At 38.3% G+C, this 22,122-nt stretch overlaps 1 protein-coding gene across 1 annotated transcript in view; it reads left to right on the plus strand.

The window, feature by feature from the left end:
- Positions 1-22,122, plus strand: part of Hcrtr2 (hypocretin receptor 2) — an 86,758-nt gene that overhangs the window by 59,674 nt on the left and 4,962 nt on the right. Inside the window, exons 3-6 of the mRNA XM_075965220.1 lie at positions 959-1,202; positions 3,731-3,846; positions 16,560-16,780; positions 20,277-20,398. Coding sequence (XP_075821335.1) covers positions 959-1,202; positions 3,731-3,846; positions 16,560-16,780; positions 20,277-20,398 — 703 coding nt within the window. The remainder of the gene's footprint in view (positions 1-958; positions 1,203-3,730; positions 3,847-16,559; positions 16,781-20,276; positions 20,399-22,122) is intronic.

The following is a 22,122-nucleotide window of genomic DNA, read 5'->3' on the forward strand; positions in this document are numbered from 1 at the left end:
CGGTAAAAAACAATGACTTCTCAAATTTTGCATGCAAATGGATGGAAATAGAAAACACTATACTGAGTGAGGTAACCCAGACCCAAAAAGATGAATATGGGATGTACTCACTCATAATTGGTTTCTAGCCATAAATAAGGGACACGGAGCCTACAATTGGTGATCCTAAAGAAGCTAAGTAAGAAGGTGAACCAAAGGAAAAACATATAGTTATCCTCTTGGCTATGGGAAGTAGACAAAGTTGCCGGGGAGAAAATTGAGATCTTGGGGGTGGGGTGGGATGGGGGTAAGGGGAGATGGGGAGAGAAAAGGGAGAAGCGGAGGAAGGGGGAACTTGGAGAAAAAGGAGGATTGGGATAAAGGAAGGTTGGATAGGGGAGCACGGAAGCACAACTCTTAGTTAAGGGAGCCACCTTAGGGTTGGCAAGAGATTTGAACCTAGAGTGACTCCCAGGTGCCCAAGCCGAGGTCCCCAGTTAATTCCTTGGGCAGCTGGGGATAGGGAACCTGAAATGACCCTATCCTAGAGCAATACTGACGAATATCTTGCATATCATCATAGAACCTTCATCTGGTGATGGATGGAGATAGAGACAGAGACCCACACTGGAGCACTGGACTGAGCTCCCAAGGTCCCAATGAGGAGCAGAAGGAGGGAGAACAAGAGCAAAGAAGTCGGGACCATGAGGGGTGCACCCACCCACTGAGACAGTGGAGCTGATCTATTGGGAGCTCACCAAGGCCAGCTGGACTGTGACTGAAAAAGCATAGTTTTCTATTTTCATTATTTATTTTTTTTTAGCAGGAAAGTCATTTACATGAATGAATACGTAGAATGGGTTACCTGGAATTCACGTTTTTCTGCTCTAACTACCTTGCTGATAAGACAAGTGCTATCTTGTTATCTTTCTGACACCTAGCAGTTCTCCTGAACCATGCTCCTTTCTTTCCTCTCTAGACTGTGTCCGTGTCTGTGTCTGTTCTTACATTGAGCTGCATTGCCTTGGATCGATGGTATGCAATTTGTCACCCTTTGATGTTCAAGAGCACAGCCAAACGGGCCCGGAACAGTATCGTCATCATCTGGATTGTCTCCTGCATCATAATGATTCCTCAAGCCATTGTCATGGAGTGCAGCAGCATGCTCCCTGGCTTAGCCAATAAAACCACCCTCTTTACAGTATGTGATGAGCACTGGGGAGGTAAGTAGTTGCTCACATTGGCAGGGTATCTGCAAATACTGGATTAGCATCACTATTGCTAAATTGGGATTCTATATCTTATTAGCATCTGTTAAAAGAGCTCAGCAAAAGAGTGAAAATAAAGTTGAAGTACAACACAATTTCATAGATAACTCACATCTTTTAAAGGTGTTTTATGTACAATTTTTAATTTTCATAAGTTTTGCAATAGAAACAAATAGGTAATTTTATTCAATGACTCATTTTTAGTTATTTCTTAAAGTTTTTAAAACAAATGAACTAGTCAATGATATATATATATCAAATTGTAAATTAAAAATTCAGAATAATAAATATAAAAGTTTCTCAAAAAGCAAAATACAGAGGCTATCTTTGACCCAGTTATCCCATTCCTGGGCATAATCCTAAAAAAACTCTGTATCTTACTTCAGAGATACTGTTATTGTTATTGTTGTTGTTGTTGACACCAGGTCTCAAGTTATCCCATTCTGGCACTAAACTTGCTGTGCAATCAAGGATGATCTTGAACTTCTGATCTTCCTGTCTCTACCCTTGCTTTGAGATTACAAATAGGCTCAACCACACATGGTTTTGTGCAATGCTAGAGATAAACTCAAGTCATGATAGAAAATCATTCTACTGACTGAGCTACATCTGATGTAGCCTGAGTCACATATGTATAGTTATCAATCTTCAAAATGTTGCATTCTAATTCAGGCAGCACTCATACAAAATAAATTTTAAAGAACTATATTCTAGATTATTACTAAGGGAGAGATTCAGCACATGCAACTTAAATTTTCAGTAGATTGAGTTTTCAATTAGCTCCAAAGCTAAGAATGAAAAGCAGATTTCAGCTAGGTAGTGGTGGCGCATGCCTTTAATCCCAGCACTTGGGATACAGAGGCAGGAGGATCTCTGTGAGTTCGAGGCCAGCGTGGTCTAAGAGAGCTAGTTCCAAGACAGGTTTCAAAGCTACAGAGAAACTCTGTCTGGAAAAAAACAAAGAAAATGAGAGAGAGAAGGAAAGAAAGAAAAGCAGATTTTAAGACCATGACTATTATAACCTCTCCAGTAGTACACCCTTGCTAGCTTGTAGTATAATTTTTATTATCAATGTTTCTGCATAAGTGTTCATCATAATATGCACATACTAACCAATTATTAATTTTTCCACTTACTCAAAATTACCAGAGTTTACCTTCCTTCCATCTATTCAAAACTCCAAATTGCAATGGCCGTAATGATATCTGCTACTGCAGTGGGAAAAATGTTGCCAATTAAATCCACTTTCCTCCATCTGTTCAATTTAGTCTGATGGAGCTATTAGAGCTTCAGTGTGCATAAGCTTCAAAGGTGTGTGTGTGTGTGTGTGTGTGTGTGTGTGTGTGTGTGTGTGTGTGCATGCATGTGTGTGTGTGAAGTACATGTGGCATGTGATACTTTCTTTAAAACAAATAGAAGTTCAAAGCCACTCAGGTCCCTGGGAATTGCTGAGGTCACCTTCAAGTTGCTTTGAAACTGGCTCAGCAAATGCTGTTCAAACTGCTGCACTTCAAATAGAAATGCTATCTGCTATTCTTCCAGAACTTGAATTCTATCACTCTTTATTTAATAGCCTGTTTTACAAGATAAACTTGAAAGTTAGGAATGAATGAAGCAGATGGGTGCCACCTGACCCAGGAAGAGTCCAAAACTGACATCTTAAATTGGTTTCTTATACCTCCCAACAGCCTATGTATCATGCTGTTCTTTCTACAGAATATATTCCTTCTTAATTAAATGCAGAAGTGATAATTCCACAGCTATCTTATTAACTGTTCTATTGTTGTGAAGAGACACCACAACCTAGACAACTTTTATGAGAGAAAATATTTCACTGGGGACTTGCTTACAGTTTCAGAGGTTTAGTCTATGATCATCATGGTGGAGAGCATATCCACATGTAGGCAAACGTGGTGCTGGACAAATAACTGAGAGCTGTATCCTGATTCATACGCACAGAGAGTGTGGGTCCTGACATGGGCTTCTTAACTTCAAAGTTCACGCCCAGTGACACATTTCCTCCAGGAAGACGATACCTTCTAATCCTTTTAATCCTTTCAAATATTGCCCGTTACCTTCTAATGAGGATAATTAACTGTATTTACATTTAGCTTTTGTTTAAACAAGGTTTTTGTCAATATTTTTTTAATCAAAAAATATTTAAACCAGGTCCCTTTTAGTAAATGAATATATAAGACAATCCAAAATAGTACATTTTAACTAGCTAATTTCAGGCATGCAAAATAAAGATGTATTTGATACATAAATTTCTTGATAGTGGTTAAATTGCGATCATACCCAATTTAGAAATGAGTAATTATTATTTCTGTGAGTATATTAAATAAAATATTGTAGATTGTTTTCCCTTATATGCTTAAAACATAAAATAAAGTTATAAGAACATACATGTGTACTTTAGCAGGAAAAGCTTTTCTAAATTCATCATTTTCATGTCATATTTTACTGTTTAATTCTCATCTCAGGTGACATTTACCCAAAGATGTACCACATCTGCTTCTTTCTGGTGACGTACATGGCACCTCTGTGTCTTATGGTATTGGCTTATCTACAAATATTCCGTAAACTCTGGTGCCGACAGGTATGTGATATCAAATAATTTGTGTCTTCTTTAGAATGTATGTTAAAAACGAATTTAAAAATTCTTTGAACTAATATAACATACAATACAGGATTGTTTGTTCTAATAAGACTCTGGACGTGAACATATTCCTTGATTGTTTTACTGATATTTATTAAATGTATTAAATTCCGCCTTAAGAAGTCTACACTTCTGATAAAATCTCAACCTCAATTATTAGCTGAGTATTCTTCTTTGTTTAGGAGTAATATTTCAATTTTTGTTAAGGATTTATTTATTGTTATTTTCTATGGTATTTTGCCTCATGTATATCATCACACTACATGTACGCAGTGCTCTCAGAGACCAGAAGAGGGTACCAAATGCCCTGGAATGAGTTACAGTTGATTAAGAGCTGCCATGTGAATGCTGGGACCCAAACTTCTATCCTCTAGTAGAACTAGAGTTTCTAACTGTTAAGTCACCTCTCCAGCCCCTGGGAGTAAAATGATTTATTGTACTTTTTATTATAAATAACAAAAATTAATTCTAATTCCTGGAGGGTTTAAATATAAATGGCTTTGCTTTAAGTAAAACTACTGTAACACATTTAACACATGGGTTACATCTTCAACTTCAATGATCTCATTTACAGTAGATTTAAAGAATAAGATAACACAGGGTTGTTTTCTGCTCCCCCATCACCCATCCTATTCCCCGCCCCCATATCCAGTATAACTAAAATATTTTTGAAGTTTTAATTCTGAATTAGGGTTACTCTGATTTGCTTTTAAAAAAAAATGGTCCCATCCATGAGATTTTATCCATTCTCTTAGTGATTCATTTGTCATGTGTTAGTATCGTCTGTATACCAGCCTTAAACTAAACCATCAGTTTATGTAATCAGTGAATTCAGTCTTTAGAGGGGATATAACCAGGTGCACAGTGGAGACAGCCTTTTTCAAACAAGCATAAGGTATCAGCATTTGGTGAAGTGGGCAGGGACAGAGATTTCTAAGCTGAGGCTGGTAACATTTCAGTTGAATCATCAAGCATGTATGGAAAATTGTAAATATGTAGAGTGTATGTTACTCAAATTCTTATGTTTAGTAAGTTATATGGCATGATAAAGAAATATTCTTTCCTTCTATATGACTATCACCAATACACTGAGATTATTAAGCTTGTGGACTAGCAGGTTCTTGATCTCTTTTCTTTAACATATTTTATTGAGAAAGAACTTACTGCGATCATCTTAATTCATTAAAAATTCCCTTTGTTTGTTTTTTAAATAATATTTTATTATTTGTGAATATAATATGTTTATGCTATGTATTTTAATCATGTTTACTCAACAATCATCTTTCTAACTCCTCCCATATCAGCGCCCCTTGAAAGGCCATATCCTCTTTTTATTTTATTTATTTTATTTATTTATAGTGCACCGAGTCAAATTTGTGCTTCTCATTTACTCACGGACTTGAGGACATCCCCTGAAGTATGGTTGACCTACCTAAGGAGCCACACACTTAAAGAAAACTTATTTCTCCCAACCTCCGCTCCTACTCATCACCCATTAACCTTCTAGCTTCTCAAATGGGAGTAGGAGATCCTGAGCCCCTCCTACCTTCATAATGATTGACTGGATTTTGTGCATGTCTTATATAGGCAACCATAACGACCATTAGTTCGTGAGCATAGTGGTCTTGCTATTTCCAGAAGAAACTATTTGGTCCCAGTTTTTTCGCAACCCCTGGCTCATACAAATCTCTCCATCCCAGTTCCTCTTGCACAGGTCTCTGAATTGTGGGGTAGAGGGTGTGATGGATATGCACCATTTGTGACAGTGTACCCCACAGACACTTGCTAACACTCTAACCAGCTGCAACTTTCTGAAATAACTGCCTCCATAACAACAAAACTTCTTGGAGGAGGTGGAGACCTATGTCAATCTATGGGTGTAGAGACAGGAATGTTTGATTTAAGGCCATATTCGATAAGAGTTTCCTCTTATGGAAATACCTTGCTAATAATCCAGGCCTGGAGAGCTCGTAAACTCCAGAGATGAATCAATTACTATTATTTTGCTAAACTTTTCTCCTAAAACCAGAAAGTGGTTGTTATCCACACAGCATTTCTGCCATTATTGCACCCTTAATGTACACTACCTGTCTTTATTGGAGCTCAAAGAGTCATAGCTCATTAAGGCTGCTGCTGATTTTTTCTCCCCTAGTATCTGCATAGCACCTTCAGATACTATGAAAATCTGTGATCAGGAAGGAAGATTCCCCGTTGGCACCACCTTTATGTCTCCATATCAAAGTGTGTGGTGTTTTTAGCTGTAGCCACTTACCATCAAATTCTGTAGGAAACAAACAACAGAGTAGCCTACATTGCTTTGGGTGTTCTATGGGACTTCCCTGACCAATAATTCAACATTTGGCAAGAGACTTTTTACTTGGCAACTTGCACCATCTGGGAGGAGAATTATTCCCTGAGCAACTCCAATTAAACCATTAAATTCTTATATGGATATATCTATATCTACATGCAGGTACCCGATGTTCTATTTCATGAGCTTTTCTATATATGTGGAAGCTTTTAAAATACTTAATTTCCGTTCAGTATTTTCAAATATCCTTAGCATTAGTTTTCTTGCATTTCTACAATGTCCTATTTGGTCTTTGACGATGAGTATTCATTTGCGTTTTAATCTTTGGGATTCAAAACACCTTTTCAAGACCATCATTTCACTTATTAGAACCAAAAAGCTTTTACAATTTCTAGTCCTCTATGTTGTACAATTCCTAATTTTTCATTTTTCTTCCATTTTTTACAGCACAAGTTTTTTTAAAAAAATTATGCTCATTGCTTACACATATATTTCATTTTACATATATTAAATATAATGTATATTTTACATATATTATATATACACACTAACGTATTTCATTTATAATTACTCCTTTTTATTTATAACTTCTGAGACATTTTTATATCTAGTGGCAAAGTCAAGTCATGTTCTCCAAATCTTTTAATCAAAACAGAGCAAGAGAACAAGGTAAACTACTGTAAGACATGAGAAGTGGCTTGTTTGATTCCCAGCAACTATTTCTTCAGACTTAAAGCCAAGTGCATGCTTTCTAGGATGCTTTGTTATGTAACATCCCACTTCCTATTATGTTTTATTATATCACCTTTTCCTAGGCTACTCTACTATCAAAGATACACACTGCCCTCAGCAACAGCTCTATTTTACTCTTAGTTCATGTCAGTGTTGGGTCAGCTCTGTTCCACCAGTCTATGCGAGTGGTGTTTTCTGGGACATGGCATTCTGAGTATTTCAGGAAAGGCAGAAAGGTTGGGAAAATACCTACTTCCTCTTGAAACTTCTGCCGTGAGTATGTATATATATATATATCTTGTAATCTTTCATTGGTCTCAAAGTCAGATATTTGTCCGACAAACGTATTCTCTGACAAAAGGCACAAGTCACAGGGCCTTCTCAGAAGTTGAGGGCAGATGGTGTGGTATATCATAGCATGAAAATGTAAACAAAAATGCAGTCTAGGGCAAAAACGCATGGGTTTGACCTCCAAGCATGCTGCTTGGTAGTTACTCAAAGTTTGTCATTGACTCCTGTGACTTTCATCATCTTTAATTTTTTTATTTTATTCAATCATATGTGTATGTCTAGGGATCATGTGTGCACAGGGACCAAGGCATTACTGGGATAGGGGTTACAGGGAATTGTCAGCTGTCTCCCGTGTGCGTTGGGAGAGAAACCAGAGTTCTTGGCCACTGAGTCGAATCTCCAGGTTCACTTCCATCACGTTTAAGGCAGGTTGCACAGCTCACAAATTCATCCACCTACATCATTGAAATAGGTACCCAGGTGATTAAATAAAGTACCTCGACAGTCTGTACTGCTAGCTGAACTTTCAGCTAAGTCTGATTACATTTCTAAATTAACATGTGTTGGATTGTTGTTGTCTCTGATCTCAGTCATTTGTCCTCATTTTATTTTTTCCTGCTAGAGGATTAAACTCAGGTCCTGGCCATGTTTTTGAGTGACATCTTTACCACGGAGTGACGTATCTTGTGACTGAGTAACATCCCCTAAAAATAAACTTCCTTCATGGGGCTCTAGAACAGCCTTGCAATCATCTGTTTCCTGTAGACCTTTAGTTGATGACAGCACATAGTAGCCTGAGTCGCTGGATTCCTCTAATCACCACATGCACACCCAATATATAGTAGAGAAAAACAGTGAGACTTTAAAGAAGGGAGGGCATAGAGCAATATTGTCCATCCATTCAGAGGAATGCTTTTAGAAAAACATAAATGTTTTTTTGAGAAATTTTCATATTTCAAAGAAGAAAAAAGTATTACTGTACAATACAGCTATGCAGATGTTAGAAGTATAGATTAAGATTGTGGGGAGCATATTAGATATCAAGATCATCTTCCATTATGCACTTTTACATATGTTTGCAGTTTCACTTACTTAAAAATTAATGTACCTTTAAACTCCCCAAGAGTCATACACAATTTGTCTTGTCACCATTGTGTCTACAACTGTTACCTGTTGCCTTACACAGAGAAGACACTTGAAAATTGTGCTCTGATGTGTAAATCGTTCTTGAACCATAAGCAATGTGCTTATTTATCATTTAAGCTTATATTTCTCAGTTTCCAAAACTTAAATTCAAATTGTACTACAGGCTTAGAACTGATCTACATTTTTTGATGAAATGTCCCACTTAGTGCAATCCACATGATTTAAAAGATTTGTCGTAAAATGCCTGAACTGTGAAACCGAAACATTTAAAAAGCAGATTGGAATGGAAATTGGCAAGTTGAGCTGAGCCCACTTTACAGCTGTAATAAAGTAAATTGACCCCAGATGGATAATTAAATAGAACTCTGCTTGAGCAAGGCTTGGCTTCTAACTGTTACAGCCTCTAAACAGACTTGTCAGGCGTTGTGTTTGCCATGGGCCACATCTAGAGAGCCGTTAAGTGAAGGGCCTATCCTACTTGTTTAAAGTTACAAAGATGCATGGATTCTGTTTTGTACTTTTGAATTAGCGAGTGTAAAATTGTTAGTGAGCAAATTGTGTTCCCTCGTCTGACTCTGCCAAGAGCTTTAGTGATCACTCAAAGAAATAGTTATCGTGTTGTTTAAATCAGTAACTTCTACTCCCTTTCCTGTGACAATATGATGACAATATGATGCAAGGAATTCACTGGCATTGAAACTGCAGATCGGTCTCTCAAGGTTGTCTTGCGCTGAACTCTCTTGGCTATTTGTGCAGGTTTCAACATTCAGTCCAGTTCTGAGCCTTGTGAGGATTAAGAACAGATCGTAGTTATTAAGTAAACTTCTGTTAATGCATTTCACAGATATTATTACGCGCTTGTATGTCTCATACTATGTGAGAAGGTAGATGTGAACAACAGTATACTCTTAGGTCACGCGGGATTTTAACTTTCCAAAGCCAGAAAGACCTTCCATTTTATGATTAGGTCCATGAAACTGTCCACCTTTTATTCGCCAACATTTCTAGAGAAATTAGAATTTGGTAATGATATTGAGTAATGATAGTAAGTCTGGTGTGAGAAGATGAACAGAAGGTCATAGAAGATAAGGAGACCCAGGAAAACAAGGCTCAAACTCAACAAAGAAATAAAACAGCACAAGTAAACACAACTATGTAGGTTTATTAGAACATTACTATAAAGATATTTTTGTTTGTAATTCTTTTCTCTTTATAACCAGATTGAAGCACAATTGTGTAAAACAATAAAACTGGAAATTCAGCTTACAATGCATAAGTTCTTAACTTATAGGAAGAGGTGTGAAGAGATATTGGAAAGAATACACATTTATATGTATTAAAATTTGATTGGTATTGATCATTGTTTAAATTGAGCTGTTTATTGTAACTATTAGGAACATTTTTTTTTTCAAAACAGTACCCAGTGAAAGACACAAAATTTAGATGCTATAGTAGAAAACAATAAAATACCAACAAAAACTAAAGGAACACAATAGATAAAATGAACATATACAAAACAAATACCAAAATTGCAAATGTTGATCAACGTGAATGAGAAGACCTAAATAGAATGAATAATCAAGATTCTATAAACATTAAAGTGAAGAACCACATAAGAGAAAGAATGTGTGATTTTTGTCTCTCCGAGGCAGGACTGAGTTACCTGACTTAAGATAATACTTGACAGTATCATCCGTGTTTCCCATAAACTCATAGTGGGCTTTCCTTAACAGCCAAGTAAGTTTCAATTCTCTGAACGAGGCACATTTTCACTATCCATTTTGTCGTTGATAGTGATGGGTTCCATTCCTTTAGTCCTGTGAGTAGTGAAGCCACACGTACAGCCATGCGACTGTCTGTCTCTGTGGGAGCATATGGAATCCTTTGCTCTTGCTGGGTCGCGTGGCAGTTACAAGTGGGCATTTTAAGGAACCTCTTGATGCTGACGTCCATAGTGGTTACACTAGTTTACACTCTCACCAGCAGTGAGTAAGGGCACTGCTTTCCCCACGGTCTCACCATTTGTTACCGTTTGTCTTCTTCATGGTAGCTGTCCTAGCTGCTCTGTTGTCAGCTTAACACAAGATAGAGTCACTTTGAAGAAGGAAAAAAATTGAGAAAATGCCCCCACCGGATTGTCCTCTCCATGTAGGCAACCCTGTGGTGCTTTGTCATGATTGATAACTGATGTTGAGAGGGCCTTGCTTGCCATGGGTGATGCCCATCGCTAGTGGTTCTGGGTGAGATAAGAAAGCAGGCTCCTGGGTTGGGCTGACCTTATAGGTTCTGAGCCCGGGTAGTCGCTGGGCAGTGCAAAGGGAGTTTCCTTCAGTCTGCCATCTCTCCCATGTCCTCACCACCAGGGTGAGCTCTCCTGTATTGCTAGTGAGTTCACTTGCAGAGATGAGCAAGGGGCAGGTCCCATTCTCTGGCTCTGACATCCTCAGGGTCTGATCTCCCACACTTAAACACCTTTAGGGTCAGCTCTACTGTGCTTGTATGGCACAGGGACAATTCTCTCTAGTGATAAAACTCATTGATTTTCCCCCTCTCTCTTTTTTGCTCTCTCTCTTTTTTGCTCTCTCTCTCTCTCTCTCTCTCTCTCTCTCTCTCTCTCTCTGTTTTCTTTTTCTCTTAAATTTTATTTGAGGTAGGGAGGTTGCAAGGCCAGAGGGTAGATACGAAGGGACAGGAAAATGAACGGGATAGAGATGAATGGTGTGAAAGACACCAAGAATAAATAAAAAGAGGGAAGAAAAAGAAAGCAAGCTGAGCAAGTCAGATGGAGCAAAGCAAGCAGCACCCCCACACACCCAGAGCCCCTAACTCAGTTCTTGCCTCATGCGCCTGCCTTGAGTTCTTACCCTAACTTCTCGTCATGATGGATTGTGATCCCCAAGGCTGCTTTCCTCCCCAAGTTCTTTTTGGTCCTGGCATTTCATCACAGCAATAAAAAGTCTAAGAGAGTAGTCGTTCTAATGGTGCAAGATAGATTCTCAAAGAGAGTTTATTTACATTTCCCTGATAGCTGAGAATGTTAAACAGTTTTTGAAAACATTTATGGGCCATTTGTGCTTCTTCCTTTGAGACTAGCTGCTCATTTCATTATCCTATTTACCGACTGGCAGTTCTGAGGTTTGGGTATTTAAATTTTATAGTGCTTTATTTATTCTATATATCAAGCTCCCAGCGTGAGGTATAGTTGGCAAAGACTTTCTTCTTAATCTGTGGAATATCTGCCTGTTCTGCTGATAATTTTCTTTGCTATGTAGAAACTATTAAATTCCATAAAGTCTACTTCTTGATTCTTGGGACTATGCCCTGTGTCATTAGATTTCTCTTCAGCAGGTTCTTACCTATACCATTGACAATACCCCCAAACAAGTGTATTCCCTATGTTTTGCTCTAGTAGCCTCTTTCTGTTTAGGGGTTTGTCTATCTATTATCATTTGTGTTTACATGTGATTATGGTATTTTTGGTTTGTTTTCTAGTTTCCTGAAGCATGCCATTGGAATTTTGATAGGGATCATGGTGAATTTGCAAATTACTTTTATCCATATGGACATTTTCATAAAATTAACTCTGCCAATCCAGAAACATGAGAGGCTTCTCCTCTATCTGGCAGCTTTATTTCATTTCATCATTGCATGCTGTTTTGAGCTAATAATTATTGCTCACATTTCTTTTGTAATATATTTTCATATCCAAGATGGTTTATGCTGTTTATTTGTAGTGTAATGAGCATGTCATACTTGTGGTCTACTTTCTAAAGTTAGATATTATGGAGCCCTCAGTGACAGATTGGTAAAAGACTTTCCATAGGGATAATCTCGTGGAATTTGTCTTTTCTGGTCCATTTATATCATTATTGCTACTTTAATGTAATAAGACATGTATTCAAAATTCTGAGGCCTGGAGTGATAACTCAGGCTGCAGATTGCTTGCCTTCCAAGCATGATAAAAAGACTTTAATACCCAAAAGCCAAGCAAAAATATCTGGATATTGTAGAGCATACTTGTAATGCCTGTGCTGGAGATGAGGAACCACAAAGATCCCCAAGGCTAACTATAACGGGGTTCAATTAAAGATGCCACAAATAGCTAAAGGGGAGCTAAAAATCTGAGGGTAAAGACATCTACTTACAATGGGATTCTCTGTCCACATTTTTTTTATTCTTCTCTATATTCTTATTTTTTCCTTGTTCTCACATAGTACTATCCATTACAAACATTCCCAGTCATATATACCCTTAAAAACAGCAATTCCTCAGCCCTGGCAGGTTCCATGGCTGGAATTCTTTTGCCCAATAACAAACCAGGTAAGTATTTTCACACACACACACACAGAGATCCATGGGAGTGGCTAGTACACATAGAATGAGCTTAATGAAGAAAGTTAATTAAGAAATGTTGAAATAGGAGCGGCGGGGCTGCATCCCCGGCACCCGGCCGCCCACATGGCTAGCTCTAGGTTATGCTCCGAAATAATTACATGGAAACTGTATTCTTTTAAACACGGCTTGGCCCATTTTTATCTAGCCTCTTCTAGGCTAGCTTGCGCATCTGGATTAGCCCATTTCTAATAATCTGCAGTAGCCCACGAGCTGGCTTACCAGGAATGATCTTAACCTGCATCTGCCTGGGGTAGAAGAATCATGGCGACTCTCTGACTCAGCTTCTTTCTCCCAGCCTTCCGTTCTGTTTACTCCACCCACCTAAGGGTGGGCTTATCAAATGGGCCTAGCAGTTTCTTTATTGCTTAACCAATGAAATCAACAGATTGATATATGACACTCCCACATCAAAGAAAGAAATTAAATCATCAGGGAATTCAAGAGGAGGAGGTTAGTTTGCTACACTACATTTCTAAGTGGTAAATAAAAGGTTTATTTTCAGTAAAATTTTGAATAACACATGGATTGTTTAAATCAGAACAACGTATCCTTTTTCCCAGTAAGCATAGAGGCTACCAGGTATCCGGGCAAACTACGTGAACAGGTAGTGTAAACAGAGACTACCTTTAGTTTCCCAGCTGCCCAGACTGAAATAATCAGACAGAACTATATTAATTACAACACTGTTTGGCCGATGACCCAGGAATATTTCTAGCTAGCTCCTATATCTTATATTAACCCATTTCTAGTCATCTATCACCACGAGGCTGTGGCCTACTGCTAAGATTCTGGCATCTTTCTCCTTCAGCAGCTATCTGACGTCTCCTTGACTCCTTCTACTCTCTTTCTCTCTCTATCTCTGTTCGGATTTCCCACCTAACTTTGCTAAGCCATTGACCAAAACAGTGTTACCTATTAACCAATAAAAGCAACATATATACAGAAGGATATCCCACATCAAGGTAGAAATCTTGGCTCTTAATCAGATAACACATGTACATGAGACCTGCAGGTTTTGTTGGCCTAAGTCTGGAGTTAGACTTACTGCTCTTAGCAAAGAAGAGACCCAGACCTCCTAATTATCAGTTCTGGGCTATGCTGTTATCAGCTGTTCTGGTCACGGGGTAAAACCAGAACAGCAGCTTGGGCAAATAGCAATTCTATGTCCTTGGTTATCTGTGAATATCTTAGATGAAATGCTCTATGCCTGGACCCTAAGCACTGACCAAATGCCTGCTGATAAAGATAATTGCAGATCTCTCTGTTTACCAAGGTGAGAGGAATGAAGGCCTGGCAGTGGGGAACTGTTTTCACTAAACAGTTCTTAACTGTAGGAATTAATCCCCAAATATGTAACAGAAAGGAATACAGCAAAGGGCAGCCACTTACAAAGCAATAACGCCAAAGATCCTCAGTATTAAGAGCACTCGCCTTTTGTTTTAGCCTTTATCAGTTCCCTTAGTTCAGATAAGCTGCTCATGAGAAGATGGCCGAGCAATTACTGTGTAATGTTGCGGCTTGTAGCATACTTAGCCAGACAGCCTGGCCTACTTGACAAAGTCCAGGCCAATGAGAAACCCTGTTTAAATAATAAAGTGGATATCAACTAAGGAATTTCATTCTAGGTTGTCTTCTGCGCTTAAGTGCAGCAGACCACTTCAGGTCATATCTTTAGTTTGTATGAACTTCAAAACACATCCTTTTTGAATTGTAAAAATTTTCCTTTGGAAAATTTATATACAAGAGAGTAAGCAGTTTTTGTGTGTTGTTCAGATGCATGTATGTGCTCAGCTTTGTTTATGTGCATGTGTGTGCACATGGACTAGAGGTCAGAAGACAACCTACAATGAATTCACGACTTAAGGTCGTGACTCGTGTGCAATTCTTGAGTGTCAGTTGTTGTAATGACTCCTGATGAGTTTTCTGCTGTCTCCCTTGGGTGCTCAGGTTCTCTGCACAGTTGATAATTGCAGAATGAGGGGAAGGATTAAGCATCTTCTGCCTCAGATTAAGCATCTCAAAGTGGCTTTGATCCATTTCTTTCTTCTCATTGCAAGGGCCTCAACTCTGCCCCCCTGTGGCACTTTTTCTTCAAGGGAATGTTTTATGCTTAAAGAAGTCATCAGGAAGAAAATTGTCTCTCTCCTTCATAGGAACACTCAAAAATAGAATAATCTTTATGGTTTATTTAGAAACCACTTCAAGACCACTTAAACAGGTACTTAACAGGCTTTGTGATAGAATTCTTCTGGGACTTTTTAAGATCCATTGCTATTTTTACAAAAACTGTTCCTACAACTACATTTTATAAGGAGAACCACAGCACTGGAGAGATCCTCAGTAGTTAAGAGCACCAGCTGCTCTTGCAGAGGACCTAGGTTCATCCCCAGCACACACATGGCAGTTCACAATTATCTAATTCTAGTTCTAGGGAATACAGTATCTTTTCCTGACCTATACAGGCACTGGGAATACATGTGGTGCACAGATATACAAGTGAGCAAACACTCATATGCATAAAATAAAAGTTTAATCACTTTTTGAAAAGTTTTAAAAAGAGAATCACAGAAGAGGAAGAATTTTTAGCTCTTTGTCTCCCAGCAGTTTGGTGAAGTGGTCCTGCCCAGGTGTGAGGTGTTTCTGTTGCAGCATGGGTTTTCCTTTGTATCATTGATCTCCTTAACTGAGAATATGGTCACGTGGGGTCTCATGTAATGAGACTCATCTGTTTGGACCTCAAAGCTCCGTTCTCAAATAAGCGATTCTCTAACAGACTTTGATCTTGTAGTGTAAACAGCCACAGGTTCCATGTAACCTTCATTCTGAGAGGCCACGGGAACACGCTGCTCTGTACAGCGTGCAGCGCAAAGATAAAAGTAACAGCTGAATAATGGTAACAGAATCAAGCTGTCTCAGTGGTGTACTTATTGGCACATCTTATCAAAAAGGAAGGCACACTCTGAATTCTGATGTTTTGCTAAGGTCTATCAATTTTCATGAGATTGTAATTAAGAAAATATTATACTTGGCAGAACTTTCTGCTATTGTCAACTAACTGAAAATCAAAGGAAAAGCATGTTGTGCAATGTAATTGCTACAAATTGTGGCTATTTGGAATACTGGTGTAAGCCCTGGAAGGATTTTCATTGTATTTGTGTGCTTTCTGGAAGGACAAATTGCAAAATTAGTATCAGGCAATTTTGTAAATGTGAACAGTAAATCACGGAGAATAGTTTGTTTTGTTCCCTCTATACATAGATTTATTTTTGTCTGGAGACACAGGTGCTATGCCTCCCTATGACAGCAGATGGCAGTAACGATGCATCAAAAATTCATTCACGCTGTAGTTTTGAGGTGTGTGTGTGTGTGTGTGTGTGTGTGTGTGTGTGTGTGTGTGTGTTTCTGTCCCGCTATCTGAATAGTGTTTAAACGTATGTGACACCTGAATTTAGAATTTATAATAAACATTTGTAGTTGGAATTTTCTTAGCATTCTTCTCTCCTTATTTTATTTCTCTTTTTAATAAGGGCCTGTATTCTTTATTGTTATCTTCATACTTTGAAAAAGTCGTCATGCTTTAACACAAGAACAGAAGCTTGTTTTTAACTTTTTCCCACGCAGACATCTATTTGGCATTTGACCAGAAGAATGCTAAGGACATATATCCAGGACTGTGCTCTGGAAAAGTGGGAATTCTATATTCCAAACTTCTGTTTCTTAATCTTCACTTCCATGTGGAAATTTGCTAAGTACCAATGAGGGATCCCCTCTCCTTTAGATCCCAGGAACTTCTTCTGTGGTTCAGAGAAAATGGAAGCAGCAGCAACCCGTTTCTCAGCCCCGAGGGTCCGGACAGCAGAGCAAGGCCCGGATTAGCGCTGTGGCTGCTGAGATAAAGCAGATCCGAGCACGGAGGAAAACAGCCCGGATGCTCATGGTCGTTCTTCTGGTCTTTGCAATTTGCTATCTCCCAATCAGCATTCTCAATGTGCTAAAGAGGTAAAGCCCGTGTATTTATTTGAAAATCAGGGAGCTTGACATTTAATTAAGAACTCCTTTCTTTCTAAACAGAAAAAACCCTCTCCTAGGTACTTTATCCGGCCAGTCAACTCAGTTGTTAGAACACTTAAGGCAACGTCAGCCTTCTAGCATGCTCTGTCAGTAGAGATTTTCAGTTGAATGGTAGATAAAATAGCTGTTTTCCTAACCTCTCGGGGTAGATTGCTAAGCCTTAGATGGAGGAAACATTCTAATAAAAACTGTGTTTCAATAGCTAATATCGTAAATAAAATTGCACATCTGAATTCTTTTTCATGAGAATAAATGGTTTTCCAACATTGTTCTCAAATATATAAATGACCACACTACAGTCCTTTCTTTCAAAGAAAATATTTTCAGAATAAAAAGAGACAAGAATTATTCATTTGGGGCACTAAGCACAGCAGCAATAAAGTAGATATTTTGTGTTCAACATTAAACCTAGAGAAAGATGTCCATTTCTTGAAGTTATTGAAATAATTTCAGTATCAATATTAATATAACATATGTATGTGTTATATTTATATAATGTAGTATAACATTATAATATTATACATCCTACATATTTTAGAATAATATGGTACCATGTTATATTCATGACAATATAATATATTACCATGTTGTATTGTATCAAACCTGTTGCACACAGACTGGTCCCAAGGCAACCTTAATTCCATTTCTAAAAGTCTTCAAACTTAATCTGTCCCTTTTCCCAAAGTCAGAGTCAATATCATATTCCTCACAGCTGGGGACCTTAGGGACAGGTAGGTTTGGCTAGAATCAGATAAAAAGTGGTATAACCAGCTGAAAAGATTTGGTCTTTGTGTTTGATTGTTTAAAGACTTTTTTAATGAAGAAGTGGAAAATGAGCTTTTGTTCAGAAACATTGTAGCCTTGTATGTATAAGGCTTTGAAAACCCCTGTTCTTGAGATCTGTGTTCACTCACAATACCTCATTTACCCTCTACTTCTGCTAAGTCTCTTCTCTCATGTTATTTCTCACAGAAATAAAATGCAAAAACTATTGTCTTTGCTAGCTTCTGTTTTCTGATATTAAGAGCGTCATAGACATGAATGACACTGAATAGATTCCTCCTTCCTCTTCCCCTCCTCCTTTCCCCTTCTTCCCCTCCTCTATTTACTAGTCTAAACAAACTAGTTTAAGAATGGATTTAGCACTCCCATGAGGTGCACATTTGAATTTCTTCTATCTCTGCTCTTGACCTCTGACTCTATTTCCAAATGCCCTCTTGTCAATAATAGACAGCTTATTATTCTGAATTAAGTACCCTCCTTTCCTGGGGAGAAAAATTTTCACGTTTAAAAGTGTTTCAAGTTTTGAGCAATATGCCTGTTGGTATAAACACAAACATTTTAAAACAATTTTGAAAATTATGTTTATGGCTACTTGTAGAAGGAGCGGCGGGCTGCGGCCCACCACCAGGCTAGCTTTACACCCGAAATAATTACACTGAAACTGTATTCATTTAAACACTGCCTGACCCATTAGTTCTAGCCTCTTGTTGGATAACTCTCACATCTTAACTAACCCATATCTAATAATCTGAATGCCACCACAATGGCATGGCTTACCGGCATGAGTCTAGCCAGCATCTGTCTCGGGAAGGGGAATCATGGCATCTGCCTGACTCTGCTTTTCTCTCCCAGCATTCTGTTCGGTCTACTCTGCCTATCTAAGTTCTGTCCTATCAAAAAGCCAAGGCAGTTTCTTTATTAACCAATGAAATTAACACATAGACAGAAGACCTACCAACATAAGCTGCCATTTTTAAAAATATGTATCTTTAAATTTAGCTTTGCTTTGCATATCAATTTTGTTTTTATTTTTCACACACTGTAAAGTCCTATCTTCTTTTTCTTGAAATGTAGCCTTTTGCCTGTTTGACTAAAGCTAACTTCCTCCAGGTGATCTAGTATTTCAGAGATTTCGAACTAGCACTTGCATCTTATTGTAGACTGAATTTGTCCACATTCTTTCACTCTGTGTGTGGTTTTACAAACTTTTACTGCTCTATAGAGCATCACTGTGTCTAAGAAATTCATTTCTATCATACATCTTTCTCTTTGGAAAGCAGTCTAAGATACAAGTCACATGATCGTTGATAGGGCCCCCAGGAGGGAACACATCTCTTCATCATGGGTCAGAGTAGCTGCAAGTGTGTGGGTGAGTTTGTGGGCATCATTGTTAAATTCTACCAGAAAAGAGAGTGGGAAATTTCTATGAATAGAATACAGTGGGCTTGATTTTTCTTTTCAGTGGTGTGTGTGTGTGTGTGTGTGTGTGTGTGTATGTGTGTGTGTGTGTGTGTTGCTGCACACATATCATAACACAGGTATGGAGGTTAGAGGACAAGAGGAAAACTATGGGGAGTCAGTTCTTGCTTTCTGCTCTTCATTTCTGCAGTTGTGCTGTGTACTCCAAGGTAGCCGGGCTATGAGCGTCCAGGAGATTCTCCTGTCTCCACCTGCAAGCTCACAATATGATTGTTAAGATTACAGATGTGCACTAATATGTCAGGATTTTTGTGGGCATTCTGGGAATCTAAATTCATGTCATTGAGGAATTACTTTTACCCCCTACCTAATCACCCCACACAAGTGAAAGACAATGTTAAAATTACTCAAAAATAGACTTTGAGTGTACTGTAATACATTTTCAGTTTAACATAATATATGAAAACTTGAAACTCATGTACCTAAGGACTATCAGAATCTTACTCATTGAAAACCAGTCACTTACTGTAAACAAAGATACCTTATGGAAATTTCAATGAGACTGGGAACATTAGAGATTAGGAAATATACATTCATCAGTGCACAAGTGAACGTGGAAAGAATTTAGCAGTCCAGTTTTGGACTGCTAATTAAAATATGTGCAATGGGTCTGGAAGATGGCTTAGTGGGTAAGACCAGTGGCTGGTCTTCCAGAGGACCGGGGTTCAACTCCCAGCACCTACATGGCTGCTGACCACCATCTGTAACCCCAGTTAAAGGAGACCCAGCATGCTCTCATGACTGCTGTGAGTACCAGGCATGCACACAAGTGATGCACAGACATTCACGCACGATACCATCCATGCACATAAGGAATAGCAACAAGGTTAGTCAATCCATCTAGAAACAAGATAACAGGACGGAAAGTCAGCTTCTATCTTGTTGACAAGAGATTCGCGTTTCCTGATTCCAGCCTTTTCCTCTCAGCTGACTTGTTGTGTGTGTGTGTGTGTGTGTGTGTGTGTGTGTGTGTGTGTGTGTGTACCCTGCATACGCTGGAGGTTCTGATGGGTACCCAAAACCATTCTGAAGACACTGGGCTGAAGATACTGGGCTGTCAGTGCAGAGTTCAGAGCCAGTTTATTGCTGTGAAGTTTGTTCACCTTTGAATTCAATTATTTAAAGATCCCTTTTGATTTTGTTTCTGTTTCTCTTCCTACAGAGTGTTTGGGATGTTCACACACACCGAAGACAGAGAGACTGTCTATGCTTGGTTCACGTTTTCCCACTGGCTTGTGTATGCTAACAGTGCTGCTAACCCAATCATTTACAACTTTCTCAGTGGTGAGTGTCCAGTGTTTCATCAGGAGCCTCACCTCAATGGTGGAGCTTCCAGAGCAGATGCTCCAGAACAGTTCTGAAGGAGATACAGACGTCAGTGTCTGTTGTGTGGGAGCCATGACAGCCCCTGACTGGATTGGTTTTGGATTTCTCCTTTTTGAAAGTGAATACATAGCACATAGCATTTCAGAGGGCATTGTGCAATATTTTCTCAGAAAACTTAGAATAAACAGTAAATGGAGCAGTAAAAATTTTGAGTACCATACATTCCTTTGATCAAACCTACGATTAAAAAGTATGAAATACCTTTATCTGTTTTGCATTGATACGTTTTTTTTTGTCAAAATGCATGGCATAATTGAAACTGGATTGAAACCAACCTGCTTTCAGAGATTTCTATACTTAAGTTCCTTGAAGAGTTCTCACTTGCCAAAAAAAAAAACCAAACAAACAGGATTGCTCATAATAACACTTAAGCTAAAAGATACACACATCCATAACTAATTCAGCACACCTCTGCAATATATTTTACGTATATTACTATTTATTATATATTACATATATATGTATATGCAATGAATATGATACCATCTAACCCCACTTCTTCCCTTCAAATCTTTGTCATGGTCTCCCAAACATCCCCATACCAAGTTCATGTTAGTTTATGTTTTAATAGCTCATTAAATCCATTTAGAACTGCCCATAAGGATGTAAGTGTGAGCCATCCCCTGGAGCTTGGGAAACCTACAGGTGGCCTCATCAAACTATGCTGCAATTATCTACATTTTTGTACTATTTTGTTCCCGATTACTTGGCTATGTATTTGTTTCCCTTTCTAACTATATAGTCATTTTTATATTCAAGAAAACTATTTACTGTACATTTAATAAAGAGCATGTGCCTTCCAATTTCATATTGGCTTTTTGATTTGCATGATTTGTCTAAGTACTTAGAACAGATAGAGGAAGACTTGATGGGGAGATAATTACAAATAGAAGGATCTATTATAGATCTCAAAAGTTAAAAAATAAAAAAAGGATTTTCTGTTTTGCTATGAATACATAACAAATGTTTGCATCTGTTTAATTCCATTTAATTAAATGAAATTTAATTAATTCTATTCCATGAAATGTTACATGGCAATCTAGAACTATAATTTTTATAATTTCACAAATTAAAAAAGTTTAGTTGGTAAAATAAAAGGACAACCAATTTTATTTCAGAAAAGTAAGTTTTCTGAAGTAAATAGTTGCTGAACACACACGGGCTAGTGCTCTGACCTGGCACTGGGTAGGTGAAACCTATACGGAAGGTGGGCGGCAACTGTTTGAAGCAGAAGGCACAGACCAAAGCAGAGTCCTGGTATGAGGTTAAGTTGGCCACAGACTACGACCTGGTGTCTGCCTGCCGTTGTCTTAGGCCTGGGAACGGTCTCCACACCTAGTCCCTCAGAAGCATAGGCCCAGAGAGAAGAAAGAACAGTTTCCAAGCAAGAACAACCCTCACTCTAATAAAGGTGATCATTTCATCACCTTAAATGCCTAAAATCTCACTAATAGGTCAAAGATAAGTACTTGCTATAATTCTTCCAGTTTCTTGCTTTTCCTATTTTGTCACACATGGGATATGAAAGCAGAATTTTCATAAAAACTATAATTTATTTTTCCTGTTTTGTGACTTCTCATGGTTTCAGCATCTTTATAATATAGCACACCTCAGTTTATTTA

This window comes from Microtus pennsylvanicus, chromosome 3 (assembly GCF_037038515.1).
Source record: "Microtus pennsylvanicus isolate mMicPen1 chromosome 3, mMicPen1.hap1, whole genome shotgun sequence".
Classification (NCBI taxonomy): Eukaryota; Metazoa; Chordata; class Mammalia; order Rodentia; family Cricetidae; genus Microtus; species Microtus pennsylvanicus.